The sequence below is a fragment of the Corvus moneduloides genome, chromosome 14 (assembly GCF_009650955.1).
Source record: "Corvus moneduloides isolate bCorMon1 chromosome 14, bCorMon1.pri, whole genome shotgun sequence".
In the NCBI taxonomy this organism is placed as follows: Eukaryota; Metazoa; Chordata; class Aves; order Passeriformes; family Corvidae; genus Corvus; species Corvus moneduloides.
The window spans coordinates 16,739,187-16,762,148 of NC_045489.1; the positions used below are offsets into that span (position 1 = coordinate 16,739,187).

General features: G+C 55.7%; 1 protein-coding gene across 2 annotated transcripts; it reads left to right on the top strand.

Annotated features, from left to right (window-relative positions):
- Positions 1-3,961: 3,961 nt before the first annotated feature.
- MPP1 (membrane palmitoylated protein 1) lies at positions 3,962-22,957 on the top strand. Of its 2 annotated transcripts, XM_032123859.1 has the most exons (12): positions 3,962-4,193; positions 10,613-10,756; positions 11,095-11,173; positions 12,157-12,242; positions 13,352-13,420; positions 16,319-16,515; positions 16,780-16,886; positions 17,773-17,853; positions 18,461-18,541; positions 18,933-19,135; positions 19,538-19,612; positions 21,668-22,957. In XM_032123859.1, exons 1-12 carry the CDS (start codon positions 4,092-4,094, stop codon positions 21,842-21,844), a joined length of 1,401 nt encoding a protein of 466 aa, XP_031979750.1. In that variant the 5' UTR covers positions 3,962-4,091; the 3' UTR covers positions 21,845-22,957. The 2 variants fall into 2 exon arrangements, with proteins under 2 accessions (XP_031979750.1, XP_031979751.1); XM_032123860.1 differs by lacking the exon at positions 13,352-13,420.
- Positions 22,958-22,962: the final 5 nt, after the last annotated feature.

Genomic DNA, 22,962 nt, shown 5'->3' on the forward strand with positions numbered 1-22,962 from the left:
CATATGAAGGCCCTGATGGCAAAAAGAACAGAGCAGAGACATAATCTCAGACCCAAAGGGCAGCTGGACTGTAGACAGAGACACACACATGCTGAGGATCTGGCCCAGTCCCCCACATTGATACCCTTGGGTAAGGGGTACCAATGCACCCTCTGCCCATGTCCAGGCTTGGCCTGACCAGCTGAAGCACAAATACCCTTCAGGGTCTGTACCAGTGGATGCTCAGGCTCATCCTCCCTCCAGAAAGAGGCTGCCATGTTGTGGCACATTTGTCTGGTGACACAGGGTTAGATCCGAGGAAAAGCTCTGTGCACCAGAGCCCACTCCAGATTATTTTCAAAGAGGAAGCACGGCTGAAATCTCTGCAGGCGACCCAGCAGCCTTCACCCACCAGCCCCAGGCAATTCCAGGATGTTCTCCAGCCAGGCAGGAAGCAGGGAGGGGACTGTGCTGAGCAAGAGCACTAGTGGGCAGGCAGGCACACGTGTCTGAGCCTGCCAAGTTCTGGCATCCATTACTGGAAGCATGTCTTGACATTTATCTTGTGAGGAACGGAGACCAGACGCTGTTTCCTCATAGCACGACGCAGATCTGAAATGCATCACATCCTCCCCCAGCCACAGACATTTCTGTGCAGGGGAAGGGCTTGACCAACGTGAAGGCCTCTGCCTTTCAGCCAGGAGATGCCCTGCCTAGTCACCACCCTGCAAAGAGCCCTGCTGCAGCACGGACTGCCTGGCTGAATCCTCCTGGACCCAGGGATCTTTTGTCTTTCATGGCTCAGCTGCCAGGGTTGCCTGGGCTAGGTGATCTGGTGATCACACAGCTTTCTGGTGTCTCCAGGAAGCCAAAACACATCCTGGCTGTCTCTTTCTGTTACAGCCCAAGCAGAGGTTAATTTGCAAGCCAAAGTGTGTGACGTTTCAGTGCTGAGCCCCAGCTAGATAAGCCACTGGCCAGGGAGGTTTCTGAATCTCTCTTCTCTCATGCTGGATGGAGAGCTCTTGGTGTGTTCCCCCACCAGAGTCAGATGTGGGGAGTGTTTGCAGATATTGCAGCTGTGCAGGTGGGCACCATTCTCAGAAAAAGCTGCCAGCACATAACAGAAACAGGCAACAGCAGGCTGAAGAGAGCATCTGAGCAGGGACCATGGCCAATGGGGAGCAAAGCAGACTTGGGCAATCACAGCTTAAATCCCCCCTCAGCCATGGAGCTTGGACCAAGCTGCTCACCACCTCCTCCACCTCAGTTTTCCCATATGTAACCAAGAGGGAATGAACAGACTTAGACATCCTTTTTCTGTCTGTCAGGTGTCTCTTGTCATACTTCTCCCTCCTACTACATGTTCCATGATTAACTTCTCGGGGCTTGTCTCTGCTCTCTGTATCTCTTGCCTCCTACTCCATGTTGCTACCAGCCTGTTTCTAGCCTGTGAGTGTGAGAGAAGCCTGGCACCAAGGGGCCCTGCCCCGGGGTGTGCTCAGGGCAGCACATCTCAAAGCCATGCCCCACCAACCCCAGTGTGCATCCATATTTCCCCTCTCCTCCTCACAGGCTGCTTCAGCTGCTTCAGCTGCTGGGTAAGGATGCTACAAAGTGCTCTGCAGACCCTTCTTGGTCAGCTGGGCAGGGCTGGGGGAGATGAGGCTCCAAGCAGCATTCTCCAGCCTGGCGGGCACATCTGCTGGGGCTGAACACAGTCAGGCACCCTGTGACTTTTCTAGTCCATTATTTTTTCATCCTAATCAGGCTGTCCAGGGAACCCTGCTGACAAAGTCTGGGCCACAGGTTCCACCAGGCACAGATGCAAAACATGGCCCTCTTAGCTGTCTTTCTTCTGCTCCTGGTATTGACTCCCCTAATCTCCTAACACTGCAAGCCTGTTATGTGCTTGGTACACAAAACTCGCTTAGCATCAGGAGCTAAATTTGATGAAGCCTTAGACCACAAGTTGTGAACTTCCACCCAGATAGGCTGAACTTTTACCAAGTTAAGTAAAAGGGGGCCCCAGAGCTGGTTTGAGCTGGAAGATAAGGAAGCAAGGAAGGCTGCTACCATCATTAGGTCAGCTGACACAGCAGTCTTAGAGATAGGAGAAGGAACAGCCCGCCTAGAGACAGTGAGAGAACCCAATAAAGAACGGGAATACCCCAGATCCTAACATTACTAGTGGTCAGAACTGTCATGTGAGGGGTGGAGAACTTGGATTGTTCCTCTTTGGAGGCATTCAGCTCAAGCTGTTCTACACTTCAGATAAATAACCAACCTATTTACTCAGTGGATTGGCAACTTGTCTTCTTCAAGCAGTCCCAAGCCCTGCTGATGGTGGCATAAATCCTGGCAAGTGGGGTAATTCCTTCAACAAAGCCCAAGGCTCCACATGGGTAGTGTGAGGCTGAGGGTAGGGCAAGAAGTGGAGCTATGTCTGGATGATGCAGGACTCCAGGCAGGTGATCCCACATAAATGTGCAACAGCTGTCACAGGAATGGGACTGATGGGAAGAGCACTCCCAGTCCAGGCTGTGCTTCTGGGACTCTTTGTTCCTGGTAGTGTTAGAGTAGTTTGCTGGAGCCAGTTGCGTCAGTGCCTGCAGCTCCCACACCTCCTTTTCCCTGCATCTCACAGCATTCTGGACTCTTATAGCCTAGTCAAGAACAGTTTTGTTCCCACAACGCAGGAGAAACTTGCTGTCAGAATGAGATGGATTTTCCTTCTTTCTTCCCCCCTTCCCCTCCCACCCCCCCGCTCTGTTTCCTGTTTCCTTTCTCTAGGAGTTTGCACCCTTCTTCTCCTTGTATTTCTCAGGGTACCTTTAGACCAACTCAGCTTGGGGAACTCACCTAGCAGCAGTGAGTCTGGTACAAGGAAACCTCTAAACCTCCAGGATCTCAGGGATGGTATGCAAAACCCTTTCAATAGTTTTCTGAAAGAATAATCCAGCAGAATTAACTTTACATCCCCAAATAAAGCTCAGGCTTCACCTGGACCCTCTCATCAGTAAGACATACAGCAAGGGCAGAAAAGGTTTGACAGAAGCCCTTTGCACCACGCACAGCTCACAAATGCAGGGATGTGCCATGCCACCCATGGAAGCTGAAGGAGGTGGAAGACCCAGAACAGCTCAAGAAGAGGGCTGTCCTTGCTGCAGTGCAGAGAAATCCGTGGGTCTCCTTGCCTTGGAGGAACTCTGGAGCTCTGCACCCTGGTGGAGCCCAGGAATGACCCACTGGTTTGTGAGAGCCAGCTAGGCACCAGTGCGCTTTGGAGAGGCGCTCCCCATGTCCTTGCTGGGTCTCCGCCCAGAGTGTCCAAATGAGGGAAATGAAGATGAAGGGCCTTGAGAGGAGCAGTCGAGGTCACTTGGTCTGTCCAGCCTGGAGAACAGACTGAGGACAGACCTCGTTGCACACTACAACTTGCTCATGAGGGGAAGAGGAGGGGCAGACACTGATCCCTTCCCTGTGGTGACCCGTGACAGGACCCGAGGGAATGGCTGAAGTTGTGTCAGGGGAGGTTTAGGTTGCATGTAAGGGACAGGTTCTTCACCCAGAGGGGTGGTCGGGCATTGGAACGGGCTCCCCAGGGCAGTGGTCACAGCACCAGCCTGACAGAGCTCACGGAGCAGATGGACAGGTCTCTCGGGCACATGGTGTGACTCTTGGGGATGTTCTGTGCAGGGCCCGAAGCTGGTCTCGACGAACCTTGCGGGTCCATTCCAACTCAGCATACTCTGTCATCTGAGTGCTCGGCACGACCAGAGGCAGGCACGGGCGAGGGGCTGGCACGGCACCGACGCGATGGGGGCACTGCTCCGGGGGAAAAGCAGCGAGGCGAGGCTGAGCGGCGGCGGCGGGGAGGCCCTGCCCGACCCTCCCAGCGCCGGCTCCTCTGCCCCGCTGCAGCCGGGCAGCCCCGCTGAGCCCCCGGCCCGGCCCCGGCCCGCCCCCGCCGCCTGGCTCCGCCCGCCCGCCGCCGGCCCCCTCCGCACACGGGCGGAGCGTGCGGGGAGCCGGCGGCGGTGCCGGAGCCGGGCCGGGCCGGGGGCTCAGCGCTGCCGGGGCCAGCGGGACCGGCCGCAGCTGCCGCCGCGATGACCCTCAAGTCGGGGCGCAGCGCTGGCGGCGGCAGCATGAGGACGGCGCTCTCCGACCTCTATCTGGAGCACCTCCTGCAGAACCGGCCCAAGCCCGAGGTGAGCGGCCCGGTGCGCGCCCGGACCCCGCGCCTCCGCCTGCCCCCCGCCCCCGGACCCATCCCGCTCCCGGCCCCGGCCCCACCGAGCCCCAGCAGGGAGCCCCGGCGGGCCTCGCTGCCTGCGGGCCCTTAGCCCAGCACCCTGCGCCCGGCTCAGGCCCGGCACGGGTCCCCCGGGGGTCCCGCTGCATCCCGTCCCTCCCGCACATGCAGGGGCGAGCAGGGTCCCAGGGGCAGAGACCCCGCCGTGGGCAGCCAGGTGGGCGCCCTGTGCGTGGCGTTGCTGGTCCCCAGCACCCCGGGAGCAGGGATGCTCGCTGGGGACGTGGGGTGCCTCCGGGGAGTGGTCAGCCAGCATAGCCGGCAGAGCAGAAGGGGCTGGGTGCAGGGGAGGAAGGCTCCAGCATCCTGCCACGGAAGAGGTTGTGCTTGTTTTGCTGCAAAGTTGTAGCTGGTCTGAACTGGAACTGCCTGTCACATGAGCTGATTCAGCTGCTGAGCAACCTCCAGGTCCACAGCATGGGCTGGAGGAGGGTGGGGGTCTCTTCCCCAGGGAAGGAGGATGCAAGCAGCCCTTCTCATGCCTGCCTCAGGACAGGGAATGAGCCGATGGCCACATGCACCCACCTCCAACAGAAGGAGAGCAGCCTGTACCAGCCCTCTTGGTTCTGCTGGGTGGGCTCCTTCCTCATTTAGTGTTGCTTGGGGTAGCTTGGGTGCAACCAGGAGAAGGTCAAGAGTTGCCAGTGTTAAACAGCTGGTGCTTTTCTCCCGGCAGAGATTTTCAGCTTTGAACAGGCATCCTTGGTGAAGCCATGGCATAACGTGCCTGGGCTAAGGTTTCCTTGCAGCTGTGGGGAGCCTCTGAGAGAGAGCAGGGAGGAAATTTCCCTGAAGTGCTGTCCTTGGCCCATCCTGTTGGACACTTAAACATGCAGAAGAGGCTTGTCAGATCTGTCTCACACCAGTGGCTCATCTGCTTTTTATGGTTCAACCCTGGCAGGGTGCTTTGAAAAAAACAGTCGGAAAAAAAAAATTAAAGCAGAGTGTCCAGACCAGGCAGCTGCTGAGAGGAGCTCTCCCATCCCTCTGCCTGCAAGAGCCAGGCAGAGGGCCTGCCTGGCTGCAAACAGAGCAAGGATAAATTGCCGACAGCAGCAGAGCATGGAAAATGTAGGAGCTGCCCTACAGCTTCCTGGTATTACAGTGTATTTATTTCAGTAGGGATAAAGGGAGAGATGGTGAACTGAGATCTGTGATCTACTGAGATCCTTTTAAAAGGAGCTCTGTAGGGCTGGCATCCAACAGTGTCCTGAGCTTGCCAGTTGCCCACATGCCCATCTCTGTGTCATGGACACGCAGAGATGGTGCTGGCCCACAGTGGCTGTGGCTCCTCCGTGGGACACCCGGACATTGCCCAGCAGCAGCTCTTGGGCGGGGTGCTGGGTCTGCCTGGCTGCTCCTGCTCTGGAGTCAAACAGGGTGGCTTGGAGGTTTCTCTTCTGCATTTTATCTGGCAGAGCCACGTGCTGGGAGCTGCTGTCCTATGTTCCTCACGTGGTGGGAGGGCATGCAAATCATGGCAAGTAGAAGCCATGTTACTGCTAGAAAACAATCCCAGGCCTCTTGCCTTGAGCCTCGCCACGTGCCTGCATATCTTTGCCATATCTCCTGACTGACAAGTACAGATTTACCAAAAAGGTGTGGGCTTTATTCCCAGCTGTGCTCCTGGTTGGCAGGATGTCCTTGGGCTTGTCCCTTTATCATCTGTGACTCAGTTCCCCAGCTGTAAAATGGGCAGCGAATGTGACCTTTGGGAGTTTGATGGAGAGAAGGAGGGTACTTCTGGGGAGAGCTGATCTTGAGGGTGCAGAAGGAACAGAGGGAACTGCACTTGCCTCTGGGCAGCATTTCTCAGCATCCAGCTGGCAGCAGCTCCAAAGCAGACTGAGGCCACAATCCCCCAGGGACCAAATCCTGAACTGACCACAGGTAAAACTCGGTTGAAAGCCAACCTAAACTTCTGGCTTTGACTGATGAAGTGGGGAGGGCTGGTTCAAACTTTTTAATCTCAAATGTATTTGGCTGTGTTGCTGTGTGTAGCAGCTACAGGGAAAAAGCTCCTTTTGCAGGGCTTGTTCTGGAAGCTGGGATGGAGTGGCAGGGCAGCTCCTCCTTCTGTCAGTGTTGTGGTTCCACTGGCTGTCCCTCAGAGGTGACCAGCTTCACAAACATATCTGGAAGGCTGCATCAGCCTTTTCTGGTGGGAAGGTGGTGCCTCAGCAAAACTGACTGTGCTCCCTTGAAAATCTGGCCCATCTCCATTGCGGCACTCTGTGATCTGGAGTCAGCGTGAGGGCACACAGAGCTGGCAGCACCTTCTGGCTGCCACAACCATTTTGCATCCCTCCTATTTCTCTTTTCCCCTTCCCACAGAGACCTGTTGGTGTTGCTGGGCCTTTTCCCAGTATCAGCAGTGTAAATCCTTTTTGGTTTAAATGTTTGTTGGTTTGATTCTTTTTTTTTTTTTTTAACTTCAATCCTATTGCTGGAAGGGGTTTTAGGTGAGATTATTCCTGTGGTTGTGCAGGCAGACTTGGGAAGTCAGTAGCCCCTGGCAGAATGAATTACTTTTAAATGCCCACATGGCTGTTGCTCTCCAGGCTGCTGGAGCAGCCCTAAAGCAGCTCCCAAGCTCAATTTTTTGCTACTTTGCTTTTTGTACACATTGCTATGTTTTTTAAGCTCTACAAGACTGAGATGGACAGATCCTGGATGGGGAGGGAGGCAAGGCTGGAGCACTGGAGGGTGGGAGGAGATATCGCTGGGTCAGGACATCTCTGCACCAAGCAATGCCCCAAGGTCCCTGCATGCACCCATGGTGATTATAATGTGAGGGGTGATGATTCATGGAGGGAGCTGGGATTTTGGTCCTCACAGTGTGAGAAGAGTGTGTCTTCCTGCCAGCAAAGAGGGCAATCCCAGAGAAACCTGGCTCCAGGGTTCCTTCTTGCATCCAAGCTGCTGTACTTTGGGGACCCGCTTGGCAAAACCAGCAGCACTTTTCTCCACATACTTGCCAGGCAGCCCTGTTTTTCCAAGGCTACCTGATACTGAAGTCTCTTGGTTAGAGCAGCAAGGAGAGCCCAGGAACCACATCTCTGAACGTGCCCTTTGCACTGTAGTGCTGCTTTCCTCAAGTGCTGCTTCAGCCTCCTGCAAACAAGCTGCCCAGTTAATGTTTGATTTACCCATGGCATGCAGCCTGGTGGGGCGAGTGCAGCAGCAGCAGTAACCCCTGCAGACAGTGCTGACCCCACTGGGGGACAGGATGCCAAGTCCTGGGATCCTCGCTGCATTCCTTGTTGGTAAACGCTGCCTGAGGAACTGGTACACTTCCCTCTGCCCCAGGATATGGGGCAGAAATCTGGGCTCTTGAGGAAAATGCAGGCAGGGGGCTGTGGGGCACCTCTGACCCATGGAGCTGGTGGCTCTTGTGTGCATTGCCACTGGAGCAGGATTTGTGCAGGGGGATTTGTATCCTCGTCAGGCAGCTGCAAGGCACACAGGGCTGCTGGGTGCTGGGCTGTCCTGCACCCCTATTGCACAGCTCAGCCCCCCAACCTCCTTGCCCCACCTCTGCCCCAGCACAGACCCTGGCAGCGACAGAGCCCGGGGCTGTGCAGAGCTGGCAGTGGCTGGTGGCCACGAGCTGGTTCTCAGCAGCACTCCCAGATGTTTCCTGTGGAGCAGTGCACAAGGAGCAGAGTCTAGCCAGTCACCAGCATGACTCAAAAGGCTCTTAAGGTCACAGACTACGCTGGGCCAAGCCAGCCAAGAGCGTGGCAGCTGCCAGGAGAGTGCAAGGCGATCGGGCCAGCCGGCTCATGTGCGTGGGGCATGACAGCCACACACATCTCCTGTTTCTGGGTGCCAACATCAGGGCTGAATCTGCCTCCCCGAGGGTCCTGGTTGTCCTCATGAACCAGGCATTTTCCTGTCCAGACCTGCTGGCTGCCCAGTGCCATCAGCAAAACAGCCCACACCATTCCAGCATGGCTCTGGGCAGAGAGAGTTGTTGGAAAACTCTTCTGCATTCAGAGTTGCCATCAAGTGACTGGTGGCCATCCCCAGGCACAGCAGCCAGTCTCTGGTGACAGAGCTTGTTCTCCAGGAGTCACCAGGGTGACACTGGTGCTGCGTCAGCATTGAGAGCTGGGTGTTTTTTCCAGCTCTCAGCAAAGAGCAAAGGTTGGGGTCAGGAGGCTCAGCTGATGGGGATGGTGAGGATGGGAACTTCCAGTCCCTGGAGCAGACTGTGCTGTGTCCTGGGTCATCGGGCTGTGCTGAGCGTAGAGGTTTGAAGCCAGGAATTGCATGGTTTAACACTTTCCCAAGGCATGACCAAGATAAGTATGATCTGTGCTGACTCCAACCACCCCATGGGCACTTTGGCCTCTGGTCAGGCTGGAGAAGGTCCTTGTCCTCCTGTTCCTCCTTGCACCTGCTGGTTTGGCAGAGGGGGACAGCTCTAGGCATGCACACTGCTGGGTATGTTCCTATGTACTGCAAAGGGTGTGGTAGCATCATGCCCTGCTAGGGCTGGCAAGCCAGGCTGAGGGAAATGGATGCAAGTTGTTCTTCCTTCCATCTTGCCAGTCCATGGCCTGGGTGCTGTTCTGGGCTGGGATTCAGCCTTCTTCTCCATGTTTAAGCCGTTGGCAGCTGGAGCCCACGTGGTTGCCTTTTGAGGAGGAGGTTGGTTGGCACTTTTGGAAGTAGTTGGCTTAAAAATAAATCCCTGCATCATGGGTACACAGCTCCCTGAGCCCTTCCCTCCCTGGCCCAGCCCCACCAGTGCCCTTTCTGGGGGCTGTGACAGTGACCGTGCCTGGTCTGTCCCTCTCTGCCAGGACCTTTCCTGCTGTCCTTGTTAGTCCTGACTCTGCTGCCCCTTTCTTTGGCTCCCTCCCTCCTTTCTGCCATCACACAGAGCTGGATCACCATCTCAGCCAGCAGCACTCCAGCACATCCCTAGCAAAGCTCATTTTATTGTGGTTTAGTGCCGTGGCTGCAGCCCAGTAGCAGATACTCTTCAAGAGCCTTCCCCTGGCCTCACCAGATCTGCCTCCCCACCTGGCAGTGTGGGGCTGCAGCTTCTCCTCTGCTCCAGGCCGGGGGCCTGGGGTGGGTGAGAGCGAGCTGGGGCAAGGGTGTCAGGCTGATATTTCCCAGCTCCTGACATGGAGTCAGGCTGTGGTGGGGAGAGGTGTTGGCTCTGCCTGTCTGGGGATGGCCACGACACTGATGCAGGACTGAAGCCAGTGAGGACCTTGCTGGGTGTCCCTGCAGATTTGCTCGCTGTGGCTCTCAGCTCAGGCACTGCAAACTGGGCAGCAAAGCCGGGAGTCTGGTGTGGAGTGGGTCAGCCAGGAGAGTTTGTTTTGCATCATGGGCTGGCATGGGAATTTGTGCCAACGGGGCGGGCAAGGGCTGCAGATCGAAGCTGGCCTGAGTTTTGCTGGGCCAGCACTGATTTGGGAGAGGCTTGAGGAAAGTCCACTGCACTTGGGGCTGAACAGGCACATTTGTGAGCTGTGTGGAGACATTGCCCAGCACGTCTGAGAGATTTAACAGGACTGTATCAGGCTTTCTTGGGCTGGGAGAGAGAAGCTCACCAGGCAGGATGGGTTTGGAGGTCTTTGTATAGGACCCCATGCACTCTCCATCTGCCCTGGTGCCAGCACGTGCTGGAAACCAAGAACAGAGGTTTCCTCAGGGCTGAAAGTCCCTGCTTGGCATCCCAGTGCAAACCAGCATGAAAGCACCTGTAGCTGGGAGCTGGGAAGGAAAATGGGATGTTTCTGGCTGGCTTGGGAGCACACTGCCTTCAGTGCCTGGATGTTGTGTACATGGTTCTGCACCGTACAGTTGCCCACTGATGTAGGTCAGGAAAGGTTGAACTTGCAAACTGAGCAAGAGCAAATCCTGGCTCCAGTTCTCAGGGGTGAGTCCCAAACTGTTCCGTTCACTTGGTGAGGATGTCCTGGGCTTTATGCTCTGCAGCAAGCTGTCTGTGAGCCAAGTGCTGCTGTGACACACAAGGAGCATTTGTGACTCTTTGCTTCAGAAGATCAGCTGGGGACTCTTTCGGCTTCTGCTACCTGTAGCTTTTCCAAAGTTTTCTTACATCCTGTGTTTCCCAGGCTGGAAAACTGCAGATTAAACCCACATCCACATCTCCAAGGCTCAAGCTCTTCTGCTCCTTTCCTTTTCTTGCCCTTAGCATCTTCTCCTCCCCTGTGCTCCACCTGCGCCGCAGGCACCTTAACATGTTTGAGTAGCTCAGCCCCGCAGCAGGGATCCAACATTCCCAGGTGGAGCCCCTAAACCGTGGTCTCTGTTTTGCCCCGACAGGCCATGACTCAGTCCCCAAACGCCATGACTGAGGACATTTATACCAACGGCTCAGCGACCCTGGGCAGCCCCTCGCACAGCAGCAGCCGCGAGGTGCGCAAGATCCGCCTTGTGCAGTTCGAGAAGGTCACCGAGGAGCCCATGGTGAGAACTGGCAAGGCCCCAAAGCTGGATGGCACCCGGGGGGTGGAGGGCAGGTTGAGCTGTGCCAGCAGGCTGGCCTTGAGGGAAACAGAGCACTGGAGATCTCGGCCATGGGAAAAAGTTGCTGGACTCTGCCTTCTGCCCGGGCACCCGAAGCGAGCCCCACAGAGGATGGTGTTAATGGTGCCAAGAGGAGCTGCAGCAGCCTGAGTTGGCCTAGCAGGGTCTTCCCCCAGCCACTGCACAGCCCACTGTGGACATGGGCCTGGAGTGGACTTTGCTGAGGGCAGGAGAGTTCTCCCCTCTAGCGAGCAGTCATGGATTTTCCTGTCTTCCAGGGAATCACGCTGAAGCAAAATGACAAGCAGAGCTGCATGGTGGCCAGGATCTTCCATGGGGGCATGATTCACAGACAAGGTAACAAGGCTTGTAGAAGCAGTGCATGTCTGCAGGTGGTTTCTTCCCATGCAGCAATAAGGCAGGTCCTCAGCAGTGCTGGCTTTCCCCTGTGACATGGACATCTGTGCCTGTTCCTCCTCTAGGGATGTGTCAGGAGCTTGGAACTCACTGGTCTCTCTGCATGATTGTCATGTTAATACACTGGAGGCTTTAGGGATAAATAAAGGGTTGGGGGAAGGGCTCTCCCAAAAAGGAACTGGAGATCATCTGTCTCTGTCTCATGGTGGGGTCACTGTAAGAAGAGATGGATCATACCCTGGGGACTGTGGGGGAAGCTCTTCCCATTCCTAAAGTGCACAGGTGGAACAGGCATCCTGTAGATTGGCTCTGCAGACCGAAATAAGGTGCCAAAAGAAATAAATAGGTGCTATTTTCTGGGTTTGGGTCTTGCCAGGGAGGCGTGGATACGAGATGTTCTCTGCTTAGAAGAGTCTGCTTTTCCAGCCTTGGATCCAAGTGGGAAGTCTGTGCTTACAACTGCCAAAATAAGACAGGAGCCTTTCCAATAACACTACTGGAGCCTGATTTTTAGCAGTGTATCTGAGGCTGTAATCTGCCTGGGTATATAAACTGAAACCACACAAAGCCAGGAATGCTTGTGTTAAGGGCCCTGTAAGGAGCTTGTCATTGGCTTTGGGAGAGGTACTTGGGGTTGGGTTTGAAACACTGATCCAGGTGCTTTGACCAGTCCAAAGCACTTTCCACACACTGGAAAGCAGCCTGATTTTCAGACTGGCTAAATGTGTCTATTGGGTGGAGGGGGAAGAATTCATTCCCCTTGTGCTTTACTCCCATGTGCTTCGATGGCACGTGTGGTTCCAGAAGCACTGCCAGGCAAACACTGCAGTGTCCTGGCCACAGCTTGCCCAGGAGGCTGATGGAGCTGTGTAAGTTGGGTTTGTCCCTTTTCTGCATTTTCTTATTTCTCACGTTGCTGGCAGGCTCCCTTCACGTGGGTGATGAAATCATAGAAATCAATGGGCAGAGTGCGAGCAACCACTCAGTTGACCAGCTGCAGAAGATGCTGGTAGGTATCTGTGTGTGTCAGGGCTGTTCCCTGGGAAGGACCCCGTTGGTCTGCATGCTGTGAGCATTCACCCCCTCCCACACACCAGGGCCAGCACACAGCTGCCTGCATATGGCAGTATGATGTGGCAGAAAGCACCCTGCATGCAGCCCCGGTGGGGTCTGTGCTTGCTGCTTGGTTGTGGCCTCCTGGAGCAGCAGTGAAGGCTGTTGACTGGGTCCCTGACATGTGCTGATCCTGTGTGGGGCTTGGAAACCACCTCTGTTTGCCAAGGTTGGTGTGCAGCTCCAGCACTGCTCTTGCAGACCTGAGCCACACATGCATGTCATGTTTGTGCCATTTGCCTGCTGCTGAGGTCATGGTGATCCTGTCTGGCCCTTGCCAGAGACAGCTTTGCACAGGGCCTCCAACCTGCTCTGGGTTCACACACTGATCCTGATCCTGATCCATGCCCAACATACGGCACCTTGTTGGAGGGAGGTGCTGCTGCTGCTTGAGGGTCCTAAGCAGGAGGCTTGGCCTTGCCAAAGTGCCACAGGATGTCCCTGCTCCAGACAGCGGGACCAAGGAGGAGCTTGTCTTTGTTTTTGCTTCCTGAGAAGGGTGGTTGGCCCAGGTGGTCCCTCCAGGCCTCCACATGTGGTTGTCCCCATGGGACCATGTGGATCTTGTGATGCAAGTGAGGCAACAGTGCACTGGCCTGTGGCAGGCAAGAGAGTGCTGTGCTTTAATGCCACCAGGAGGGCCAGAGCAAGAGGCCAGCATGGAGAGGACCTGGAAGAATCAGCCTCTCCTCCCAGGCTCCTCACTGGAGCAGCCAGGGTGGAGATGATGCAGATCTCCATGTTCATTCTGGTGGTGCTTAGCAGTGCCCGCAGCCAGACCCTTGTGAGAGTGCTGGTGTCCCCCATGGGAATGTGACAAGTATGGCAAAGCCAAGCAGAGCTGTTTCTGACCAGGCTGTGGTGTCCCCCAGCACGGTGGGGAGCACGCAGGAGCCCTGCCTTTGCAGGTGCTGGCACTCAGCACCTCCCTGCACAGGTTGCTGCTGTTGAGCTGCCTCCAGACACCACCTCCTCCAACTCTTCTTTCTCCCCTTTGTTCACTAGAAAGAAACCAAGGGGATGGTCTCATTAAAAGTCATTCCCAACCAGCAAAGCCGCCTCCCTGCTCTTCAGGTAAGTGCAGCCTCTGGACCCACGGGCAGTGCTGGGATGTGGCTGTGGGGCAGGGTGGGACCAGAGCAAACCATGCAGGACCAGTGCTGGGGAGAGAGCTGTGCTCAGCCAGGGGTGTCAGGGCAAGGGGGGGTGGCTGCCTTGGCACCTTGTGTGAGCTGCTGGAGGGACCTGTCCTGTGCTTACATCACTGCAAACAACCATATGTTGGGCCTGTGTGGATGTGTTTACCCAAAGCGTGTGTGGGAACACAGGGCTGGGATGTCTGAGCCACCAGTGGTGTTTGGGGATGGGACACCAGTGGCAGGTGCCCACCAGGGAGCACGTGAGGGTCTCCTTCAGAGCCACGTTCCTGTAACAGGGCCAGCCCCCAGCTCTGTGATCCCTGCTCTCACCAATGCTGGGTGCACTAGCCCCAGGGAGGATGACGTCGGTCCGGGTGCACAGCGTGGGAGGAAGGAAGCAGTGGGGGGAAGGAAGGCAGCTCCTTGCACCTGCTGTCACTGCCAGGGTGGGGAGGCCATGCTGTGTCACCAGGGGGTGACACCTGCGTGGCTTTGCCTTTGAAGTCCTGCTGTGGCCGAAATAGAGTAGTGGGGAGGGCTGTGTCCTCTGCCAAGGCTTCAGGGCGTGGTAGCTGGTTTGCTGTCTTGTGTTGGTGCAGGAGTAAACCCCAGTGCAGACCCCCTGTCATGGCCAGGCAGGGGAGGGAGAGGAGTTCAGAGGCAGAGGGTGGGGGCTGGATGGGGCTGGCATGGGCTGAGGGAGCACATGTCATTCTTTACTCAGAGAAGCTGAAGTTCTGAACATGGTGGCAAGTGTTGGTGGCTCTGCTTCTTGCTCAGTCCATGCTGTCCCCAGTCTTGCTCGACCAGCTTTGCATGTGTGTTTATTAAACACTGGGCCATGTCTGTCCTTCCCTGCTGTCTTATCTGCCCTCCCTGTGCTGACCCAGCCAGCTCAGTCAGTCAGCTCAGTGCCAGGGGAAAAGCTACCCCAGAGGAAAAGAATGCAGTTTCTGGTTCACCTGAGGCTGGCCACGGGCTCAGGGAAAGACACAGGGACAGACTCTGTCCCAGCAACAGTTGCTGTGCCCAGGGCAGTGGTGCTGTCTGCTTCCCAGAGCCACAGCTGCTCTGTTGGTTGCAGTACCACCACCAAGAGTGGACTGTGTTTCCACTCCTGGATCCCCATGGTCACCTTTATTTTAGGGACTGGTGTAAAATCCTGGCATCATGATTTTCCCCTACCCTGGCTTGCCCCAGAGAGGCTGAGTGTCTCTTGGAGCAGGTCTGCTTGGGAGGGTCTTAATGAGAGGAGGCATAGAGCGTTCAAGGCTCTTGAGGTCCCCTCCAGCATATTCCCTGCAGCCTTTTGACTTTAAAAGACCAGGACTTCTCATGCTGGAGCCTGCTCAGCAGCTGAGCCCTAGAGAGGGGCTGGCAGCAGGCAGGCAAAGAGCCCTGTGCAGCTGTGGGTGAGGTGTGGAGCTGTCTGATGCCAACTCCTAACTGGTGTAGGGTGGGTATTTCCAAAATGGCCTGGCTTGGACCATCAGTGCTGCAGGAGCAGAGAGCTCTGGGCAGTGCCTGCTGTGTATCACTCATGTGTTTGTGTGGGTGATCAGCTTCCTGGTGCCAGAGAGTGCTTTCAAAGCAAGCAGCAGTCCTCATCCTGAAAGGAGATTTCACTCTTATTGTTTTTCCTAATTTCATTTTTTTCATGAGTGCTCTCGTGTCCCAGCTTGATCCATATGCTCTTTTCTGGCAATGAAAGGGAACCATGCTTGTGTCCTGATGGCTCTGTGCCTCCAGCAGCACAGCTGAGGGAGGACGAACTGTGGGAAATTGTTTTAATGTGGAACAAGGACAGCATGGTCTGCTCTGCCCAGGGAGGATGAGTTTCCAGGCCCTGCCTGTCACATCTGAGGGAAGGACAGGCATCTCCCCATGTGAAACCCTTTGCCCCTTGCTACGTGCTGTGTTTCTAGGGTAATGAACTTGCTAGGGTCCTGCTCAGGGTTCCCTAAACTCTGCCTTTCACTCCTAATCCTCCATTCTCTGCCTGGCTTTGCTTCCACTCCAGTCCTGACAGGGTCCTGGTGGGAGTGGGTGCTGTAGACTCCTTCTCAAAGAGCTGAGTAAGCAGAAGGGACAGGGAAAGCCAACTTTCTTGGTCTTCAGGGCTTGTCCAGCCTCAGGAGGATGCACAGTGGCCTGGGAAGCAGCAGCAGCAGCAGCAGCTCGTTTCCAGTTGCGGCTGTGATGAATTGTAGCTTTGTGAGAGTAGCTGATGCCGAAGGGACTGGGACAGACCAAGGCAGGGATGGATACAGCACTGCATCCTTGGCTCCCTGAAGGCCTCATGCCATGCAGGGAGTGCCCAGTTCTGGGGAAAGGCAGCACAGAGCAGCTGAGATTGAGCCATGGCCTTCCCTGGGGTCCCTGTTGCGACGTCACCCCTGTGCTCACCCCACTGCAGACGCCAGTTGTGCACCGTGTCAGTGGGACTCCTCTGTGGCTAGCTGAACTCACCAGCACTGTGCAGCACCCAGGGCACTGCAGGGAGGCCCCATGGCAGGGTTTGAACAGCAGCTGTGGGTGTGTGGGTCTGCCTAGAGGCAGCAGCCCTGTCACCAGCTCCCAGTAGGGCCAAGATGCCATCCTCCTTCCCTCATCCACTCACCAGCACATCTCACTACAATTCCATGCCCAAGACTTTTACCCCTAAGCTTTGTGCATCTCGTTTCTCCCCACACAGCCCTGTGGGGCCTGGGAAGGAGCAGGGGCTGTGTGCCTGGAGCCATCTCTGCAGTCACTGCTGGGGAATGCAATGTGGGGGCCAAACTTGGCCACCCTGCATGGCCTTGCTGACTCTGGTCTGCTCTCTCTTTTGCAGATGTTCATGAGGGCACAGTTTGACTACGACCCCAAGAAAGACAACTTGATCCCCTGCAAGGAAGCAGGACTGAAGTTTCAGATCGGTGATGTGATTCAGATCATAAACAAGGATGACAGCAACTGGTGGCAGGGCCGGGTGGAGGGTTCCTGCACTGAGTCAGCAGGACTCATCCCTTCTCCAGAGCTGCAGGAGTGGTAGGTCCTTGGATGTGGCCAGAAGGGCTGGATCTGGGAGTGGAGGTGGGAGCAGTGACCATGTGCTATCAGGAGTTTGAGTTGAGTAACACCAGCGTCACTGCTGGGACAAGGAGGCAAATGTCCCCTTCATGTGCTGCAGAGTGAGCCTTTTCTGTCCCAGCAGCCAGCCTGTTGCTCTTGCATGTCTGAGGGACAATCCTGCTGCTGTCCCAGGGCTTGGGGTGACAGCTGGGCCATGGTGGTGTCCTCCTCTCTTGGTAGGCGTGTGGCAAGCGTCACCCAGCCCACCCAGAGTGAATCCCCAAGCTGCAGCCCCTTTGGGAAGAAGAAGAAGTGCAAAGATAAATACCTGGCCAAGCACAGCTCAAGTAAGTGTGAGCAGGGCAGTGGGCTCCATCCCCAGCCCTGGTCATCTTTCCTGCCTCTGGGCAGGGCTGGGTCTGTCCTCCATGGGAGTCAACCAGAGGGCCCAGCTGTGTCAGCAGTGGAACCTCAGGATACCCCATAGCTGTCACTTCTTTCGAGTCCCTTCTCCAGTCTTCATACCCCTCATGTGGCCACAGCTGTGTCCCCATGTGCACGAGGCTGGCTCAGCCCTAAGCTCCTGTGCTCTCCCCTTGGTGACAATTCCTTGCACTCCCAGCCCTGTGAGGTCAGGCTCCCCAGCCTCAAACCCCCCAGGCTGCTGAACACAGGGCAGGCAGTGGCAGTGCTGCTGCTCAGCAATTAAGGAGCAGCCTGAACTGCTCCCACAGCTGCCAAGTCCTGTCCCTGGTGGGGCAGGGAACTGCCCCTCAGCCACCCATGCAAACACCCCATGCTAAACTGAGCAAAGAGCTGGGTGCCTGGGGACTGCTGGCTCCTGGCCCAGCCTGCAGCTCCAAACAGCAACAAACAAGGCTGTAAATCACCCAGATATATAAAGCTCCCCCAGCAGCAAGCTCCCTGCAGCATCCTGCTGCTTCTCCACCTCAGCTCCCAGGTCCTACTGTCCTGAGCAGATTTAATGAGCAAAAGCAGCCCTGGCTTTGTTGGCAGCTCCCCAGCACCCACTCTGCCCCTCACATTCTGCTTGATGTTGCTGCTGCTCTTTTTCCCAAGCAGCCAAACGTGGATGAGCTCCTAGCCCAGTCCTGACTACTCCTGCCCTTTTGCCCAAGGACCTGGCTTTGGTCTGATACACACACACACATGCTTGTGCTGGTGTGGCCAAGCCAGTTCTTACCCCTCTGTCTCGTTTCTCCTCCACCCCAGTTTTTGACCAGCTGGATGTCGTTTCCTATGAGGAGGTGGTGAGGCTGCCTGCCTTCAAGAGGAAGACTCTGGTGCTCATTGGTAGGTCCTGTGCCAGGCATCCTCTGCACACAGGGGCTGTGTGGTGGGAACCAGGACTGCACGGGGGCTGGGGCACTGCGGTCCTTCAAGACCTAGTAAGGTCTGGGGAGCATTTCTTCAGCCTGCAGCAGTCATCCCACAGGCTGACCCCCTCCATGCAGCATTGTGCATGGCCTGGCATCTGTGCTGCAGTGCTGGGGCAGTTGAAGCACGTGTTTGCAGCTCCTGAGTATCTTCATGGAAAATCTCTATTGAAAGCAGCTCTGGTGTGTGCAGTTGCACCAAAGGAAGCACTCTCCTGCTATGGGGACTGAGCACTTGGTGGTGGACTGCACGGGCATGGGCAGCCCACCAAGTCCAGGCAGGCTGGCTGCTCTGCAGGCAGCAGTCCTGTCTCCAGCTGGGGCTGGAGGTGAGCGTTCCCAGGACATGAAGAGCCTCTTCCAGGGCTGGATAACACCACAGACCAGCCCAGAAGGCGCATCTTCTGCAGGGCCCTGGCCAAGCTCTGCACCTTTCGTCAGACCCAGAGCTGTGGAGGGGCCCCAGCATCTCCCAAGAGGCTGCTCTGAGCTCAGCTCTAGTGTCCATCTCTCTCTCTCTCCAGGGGCCAGTGGCGTGGGCCGTAGCCATATCAAGAATGCTCTGCTCAGCAACAACCCAGAGAAGTTCATGTACCCACCCCCATGTAAGTACCCAGCCAGGTGGAGGGCACAGCATGGGATGCATTTCCTCTCACCTCTTTGATCCAGCACCTTCTGACAGCAGGTGGGAGGTGAGGAGATGTTCCTCCAGCACCACCAAGCCCCTGAAGTCAGAGGTCCCCACATGCAAGGCCTCCCTGCCTGCTGTCCCACATGGACCCACCTTTACCCACAGAGGCTGCAGGGCTGCTGCCACCCACACACAGACACCTCATTCTTCTCATCCAGTGCCTGTCCCCAGCTGGCTGAGGTCCTTACTTGTCCAAAGCAGGAAGCAGTTAACAGGGGATTAGTCCAGCTTAGGCTTGATGCTGGCTCCACTCTATTCCCTTCTCCTTTTGGGGGCCAGCACTCACCCTCTCCCTCCCTCCCCAGACACTACACGCCCCCAGAAGAAGAATGAGGTGGATGGGAAGGACTATTACTTTGTCTCCACTGAGGAGATGACCCGGGACATCTCGGCCAACGAGTTCTTGGAGTTTGGAAGCTACCAGGGAAACATGTTTGGCACCAAGTTTGAAACAGTGCACAAGATCCACCAGCAGGACAAAGTTGCCATTTTGGACATCGAGCCCCAGGTGGGGAGGAGCAGGGGGAGGGGTGGGTGGACAGGGGCTGCCACAGATTGAACTGCCTGGGTGCTGGCTGTACCTGTCCCTGCCTTCTCTTCCCAAAGGAAGAAGCCAGCAAGCCCTGGGGTGGCATTTCCATTGGCAAGATGTGGGTACAGTGAGGATGTTCCCTGTCACAGCACACACCTGGCTGTGACAGCAAGGCCACGGCCAGGCTGCTGTGGGAGTGGGTTGCAGGGACCCTTTTCCAGGAGCCCACCCAGTGAGCTCATGTCCCCAGTGAGGGGTGTCTCCTTTAGCCCCCACTGCATCACAGGCACCGTGCCAGCCTGGCTGGGGGCAGCATGGGGGAACAGCAGCCAGCCAGCTGTGCCTGGTCCCTGCCTAACTGCACCCCTCTCTCCACAGACTCTCAAGATTGTCCGCACGGCCGAGCTCTCCCCGTTCATTGTCTTCATTGCCCCAACAGACAAGGCAGAGGAGGTGAGTGGCAGGGTGTCCCCTTCTGTCCCCCTCTGGCTGGGCTTCTTTGCCCATGGCAGAGCCTGCTGCAGCAACCCAGGGCTCTCCCCTTCAGCATATTCCTGTCTGCTTTGCTTTTGGTGGTCCGGAACTCAGCCCAGACCTGAGAAACAGGCATTGCCAATTCCTGCAGCTGTAGACTCAGCAACCCTCATCCCAGCATCATAATTGCAGTGGGGAGCACAGCCCAGCACCCGGAGCAGGACCATTTATCCTGCCATCAGCTATGCAAATAGACACTCAAACAACTGCTCCTTTCATTCTTTGCCTCATTAGGATGCTGATCCCTTTAACGTGAGGATGAAAGCAGCACTGATAGCACAGTTAACTCACTCGGTGCCAAGTGGCAGCCACAGGCTACCGCTTCCCAGGAAGCCCCCCTGGATGCAGGGATGCTGCCTACCCTGTCCTGCCTCCCAGTCTGGCAGGGAGATGGGAAGACAGAGGCCAACAAGAAGACCCACAGCTGTGCTCCTCCTGCCTTCAATGGCAACAAGGGCACCTCTCCCAATCTATTAAATTTGTGTTTGTATGGCTTAAGCTACAGATTGCAGAGAGGATATTTATGCAACCTTCAGAGCAAGTGTTGTGCAGGTATTTAGAAGCACGTTAAGTTCCTAATGCAGCAGGCTGAGGAGGGGGGGAAAGGGGACAGGTCTCAGAGCAGAAAGGGCCACTCTCTGTCACCCACAGCTGCCTCCATCCAGAGAGGAATCACATCCTGCTGCAGTGGGCAGGGCCAGCCCTGCTGCCAGGCACTAAATATAACCCTGCAGCTCGGCTCACTCTGAGAGGGATGCAGCAGAGTTAATGTGACCCCGCAGAGCTCACGTGAGCAAAAACCGCTCCTTGCCCTCCCCTCTCCACCCCCAACAGCTGCTGGCTTCATCCACAATATAGGAAAAATTAATTTTATGCGAATAGATGAATATTTTCTGTAACTCTTTCAAGATGAAGGTAGCTAAGCACTCTTTTTTTTTTTTTTTGCCCCTAGGGTAATAATTATATTTAAAGTTTGTCAGTGTTGAACTGAACACCTTAAAGCCAGAAGCCTGCTGTGCCCTGAGGGAGGGTGTGGTATTGCAAATATTGCTGTGCCATCTGTAGTATGTTTTTAGTGCTGACCACTAAAGGTGTCACTACTGTGATATATACCCAGGTGGTCTAACAAAAGAGAAGGGAAGGACATAAAGACTGGTCTGATTTGGGTCTATTAATGTATTTTTAGGACTATTTAACCTACTGATAATAGATATAATTATATAATAGGTATGATAATTAATATAATCTAATAATACCCATTTAGGTCTATTAATATCTGCACAGAGCAGAGCTCAGCAAGCACTGCACCCCAAGCTATCCCTCCTCCCCAGGCACAGAAGCTGCCTGTCATTCAGGCTCCATTAGGGAAATACGTGGAAATGGTCTGGACCTCACTGCCAGGGGCAGAGCTGCCCAGGGGATGCACCCCTGGGATGCCCCTACAAGGTGAGCAGCCCAGCCACACTGGCAGGAGGGGAGGGGCAGCTTTGCTTTTAGTATCAAAGTACAGCACTAAAAACCCAGTCAAAACCAGTGGAGAGGCTGGTAAAGCTGTGCCAGCTGGTGCTGTTCTGGTCAAAAGCCAGGGGGAAAGGAGGATGCTGCAGGGATCCCACCTCCAACCCAGCCTGGAGCTGGTGACAGTGCCCAGCAGAGCACTGAGCAGCCTGCTGCTTGTGAACCTTCTCCCTGGGACCTGCCACAGAGCATTTTAAAGATAAATACGAGACCCAGCAGGTCTGGCCTCAGTCTAGCAGGTAACCTGATGCTCCCATCATCACATGGAGTCCAGCAAAAACCCCAGACACAAGCCCAGAGATCACACAACACTTCCTGGCCCATCGGACAAGCTCTAAGGATTCTCTGTGCTCTGATACTTCTCAACCCCTCGAGTTGTTTCGGTGCTGGGAGGGTGTTTCCAGGTTGGGGTGGGCTGTGAAGTTCCTCTCCTGAGCACTGTCCTGTTCCTTGCAGTCGGAGGCTCTGCAGCAGCTCCGCAAGGACTCGGAGAACATCCGGAGCCGGTACGCACACTACTTCGACCTGTCCTTGGTCAACAACAGCGTGGAAGAGAGCCTCCAGCTGCTGCAGGAAGCCTTCGAGCAGGCCTGCAGCTCTCCACAGTGGGTGCCCGTCTCCTGGGTCTACTGAGAGGGCACCCAAGCCCAGCCGCTTCCCATCAACCATCCTGCAGCCACTGGGAAACACCTCCTCAGCTTCCCCTGCCCCACAGAGCCCAGCACAACTCCCTCCTCTGCTGCTCCACCGACACGGTCTGGTTCACACACACACAGGGTGCCTGCAGCTCCTCTCCTGGCAACAGAGGCTGCCTGGGCGCCGGCCACCTCCCGTGGCACTGCAGGGCAGGGCAGTGGCTACAGCAGAGCCCAGGTTAGCTCAGAGCACAGCTCCCTGCCCGCCCCAGGCAAGGGAAAGCACAGTCCTGCTGTAGCACCCAGCTGATCTGCCCTGCAGCAGTCCCAAGGGAAGTGGCAGCACAGGGGCTTTCCAGGCAGATGTCTCCTGACATGGCAGGAGTGCACCCAACTCAAAACCCTTCCCGCTGCCCACGAGGCTTCACCAAGTCCACATCTTAGGAGGCTTCTCCCAGAGCACACCAGAGCCCCTGCATCCAAGGGTTTCCTCTCATGAATGGGGAAGATGCTGAATGTGGCACGGAGCACCCGCAGGCGGGCCTCACCCGGTGTTCCCAGGCTGGAGTTTTCTCATTGACCCTGTGCAGCCATAGGTGTAAAAACTCACTGTTATTGGAATTCTCACCGTGCAGCTTGGATTGTTAGTGCCTGGCCAGAGAAACGGGGCAGCAGCTGAGCCAGTTCCACAGACCAAACCCCAGAGGGACTCTTCAAGGGGTAAATTACCTCCAGCCACAACTATCTGTTGCATGCAGTAGAAAAGTGTCTACAGTGATCATCCAGGCATGTTTTCCAGTCTAGGGTGTCTCACACACTGTATGCAATGATGCAAGCCATGCTCACCATGGGGTTTGTACTAACTCACAAGCCCCACAGCACCATGTCTGGGAAGTATCACCGTGGCTCCTGGGCAAACCACGTCCACCATGTAGGTGAAAAATGTCATTTGTGTGTTCAGTCAGCTATAGGGGCAAGGGGAAGGTGGTTAAAAAGTCTTGTGCAATTTTTTTTAAGGATGCCAAAAATAAAAATCTATGTGCAATAGGGACCTTCGTTCTGATCCACTGCAGGGAAACAATGAGCAGCAATAAATGTGCGCTGAAACATTGCTGT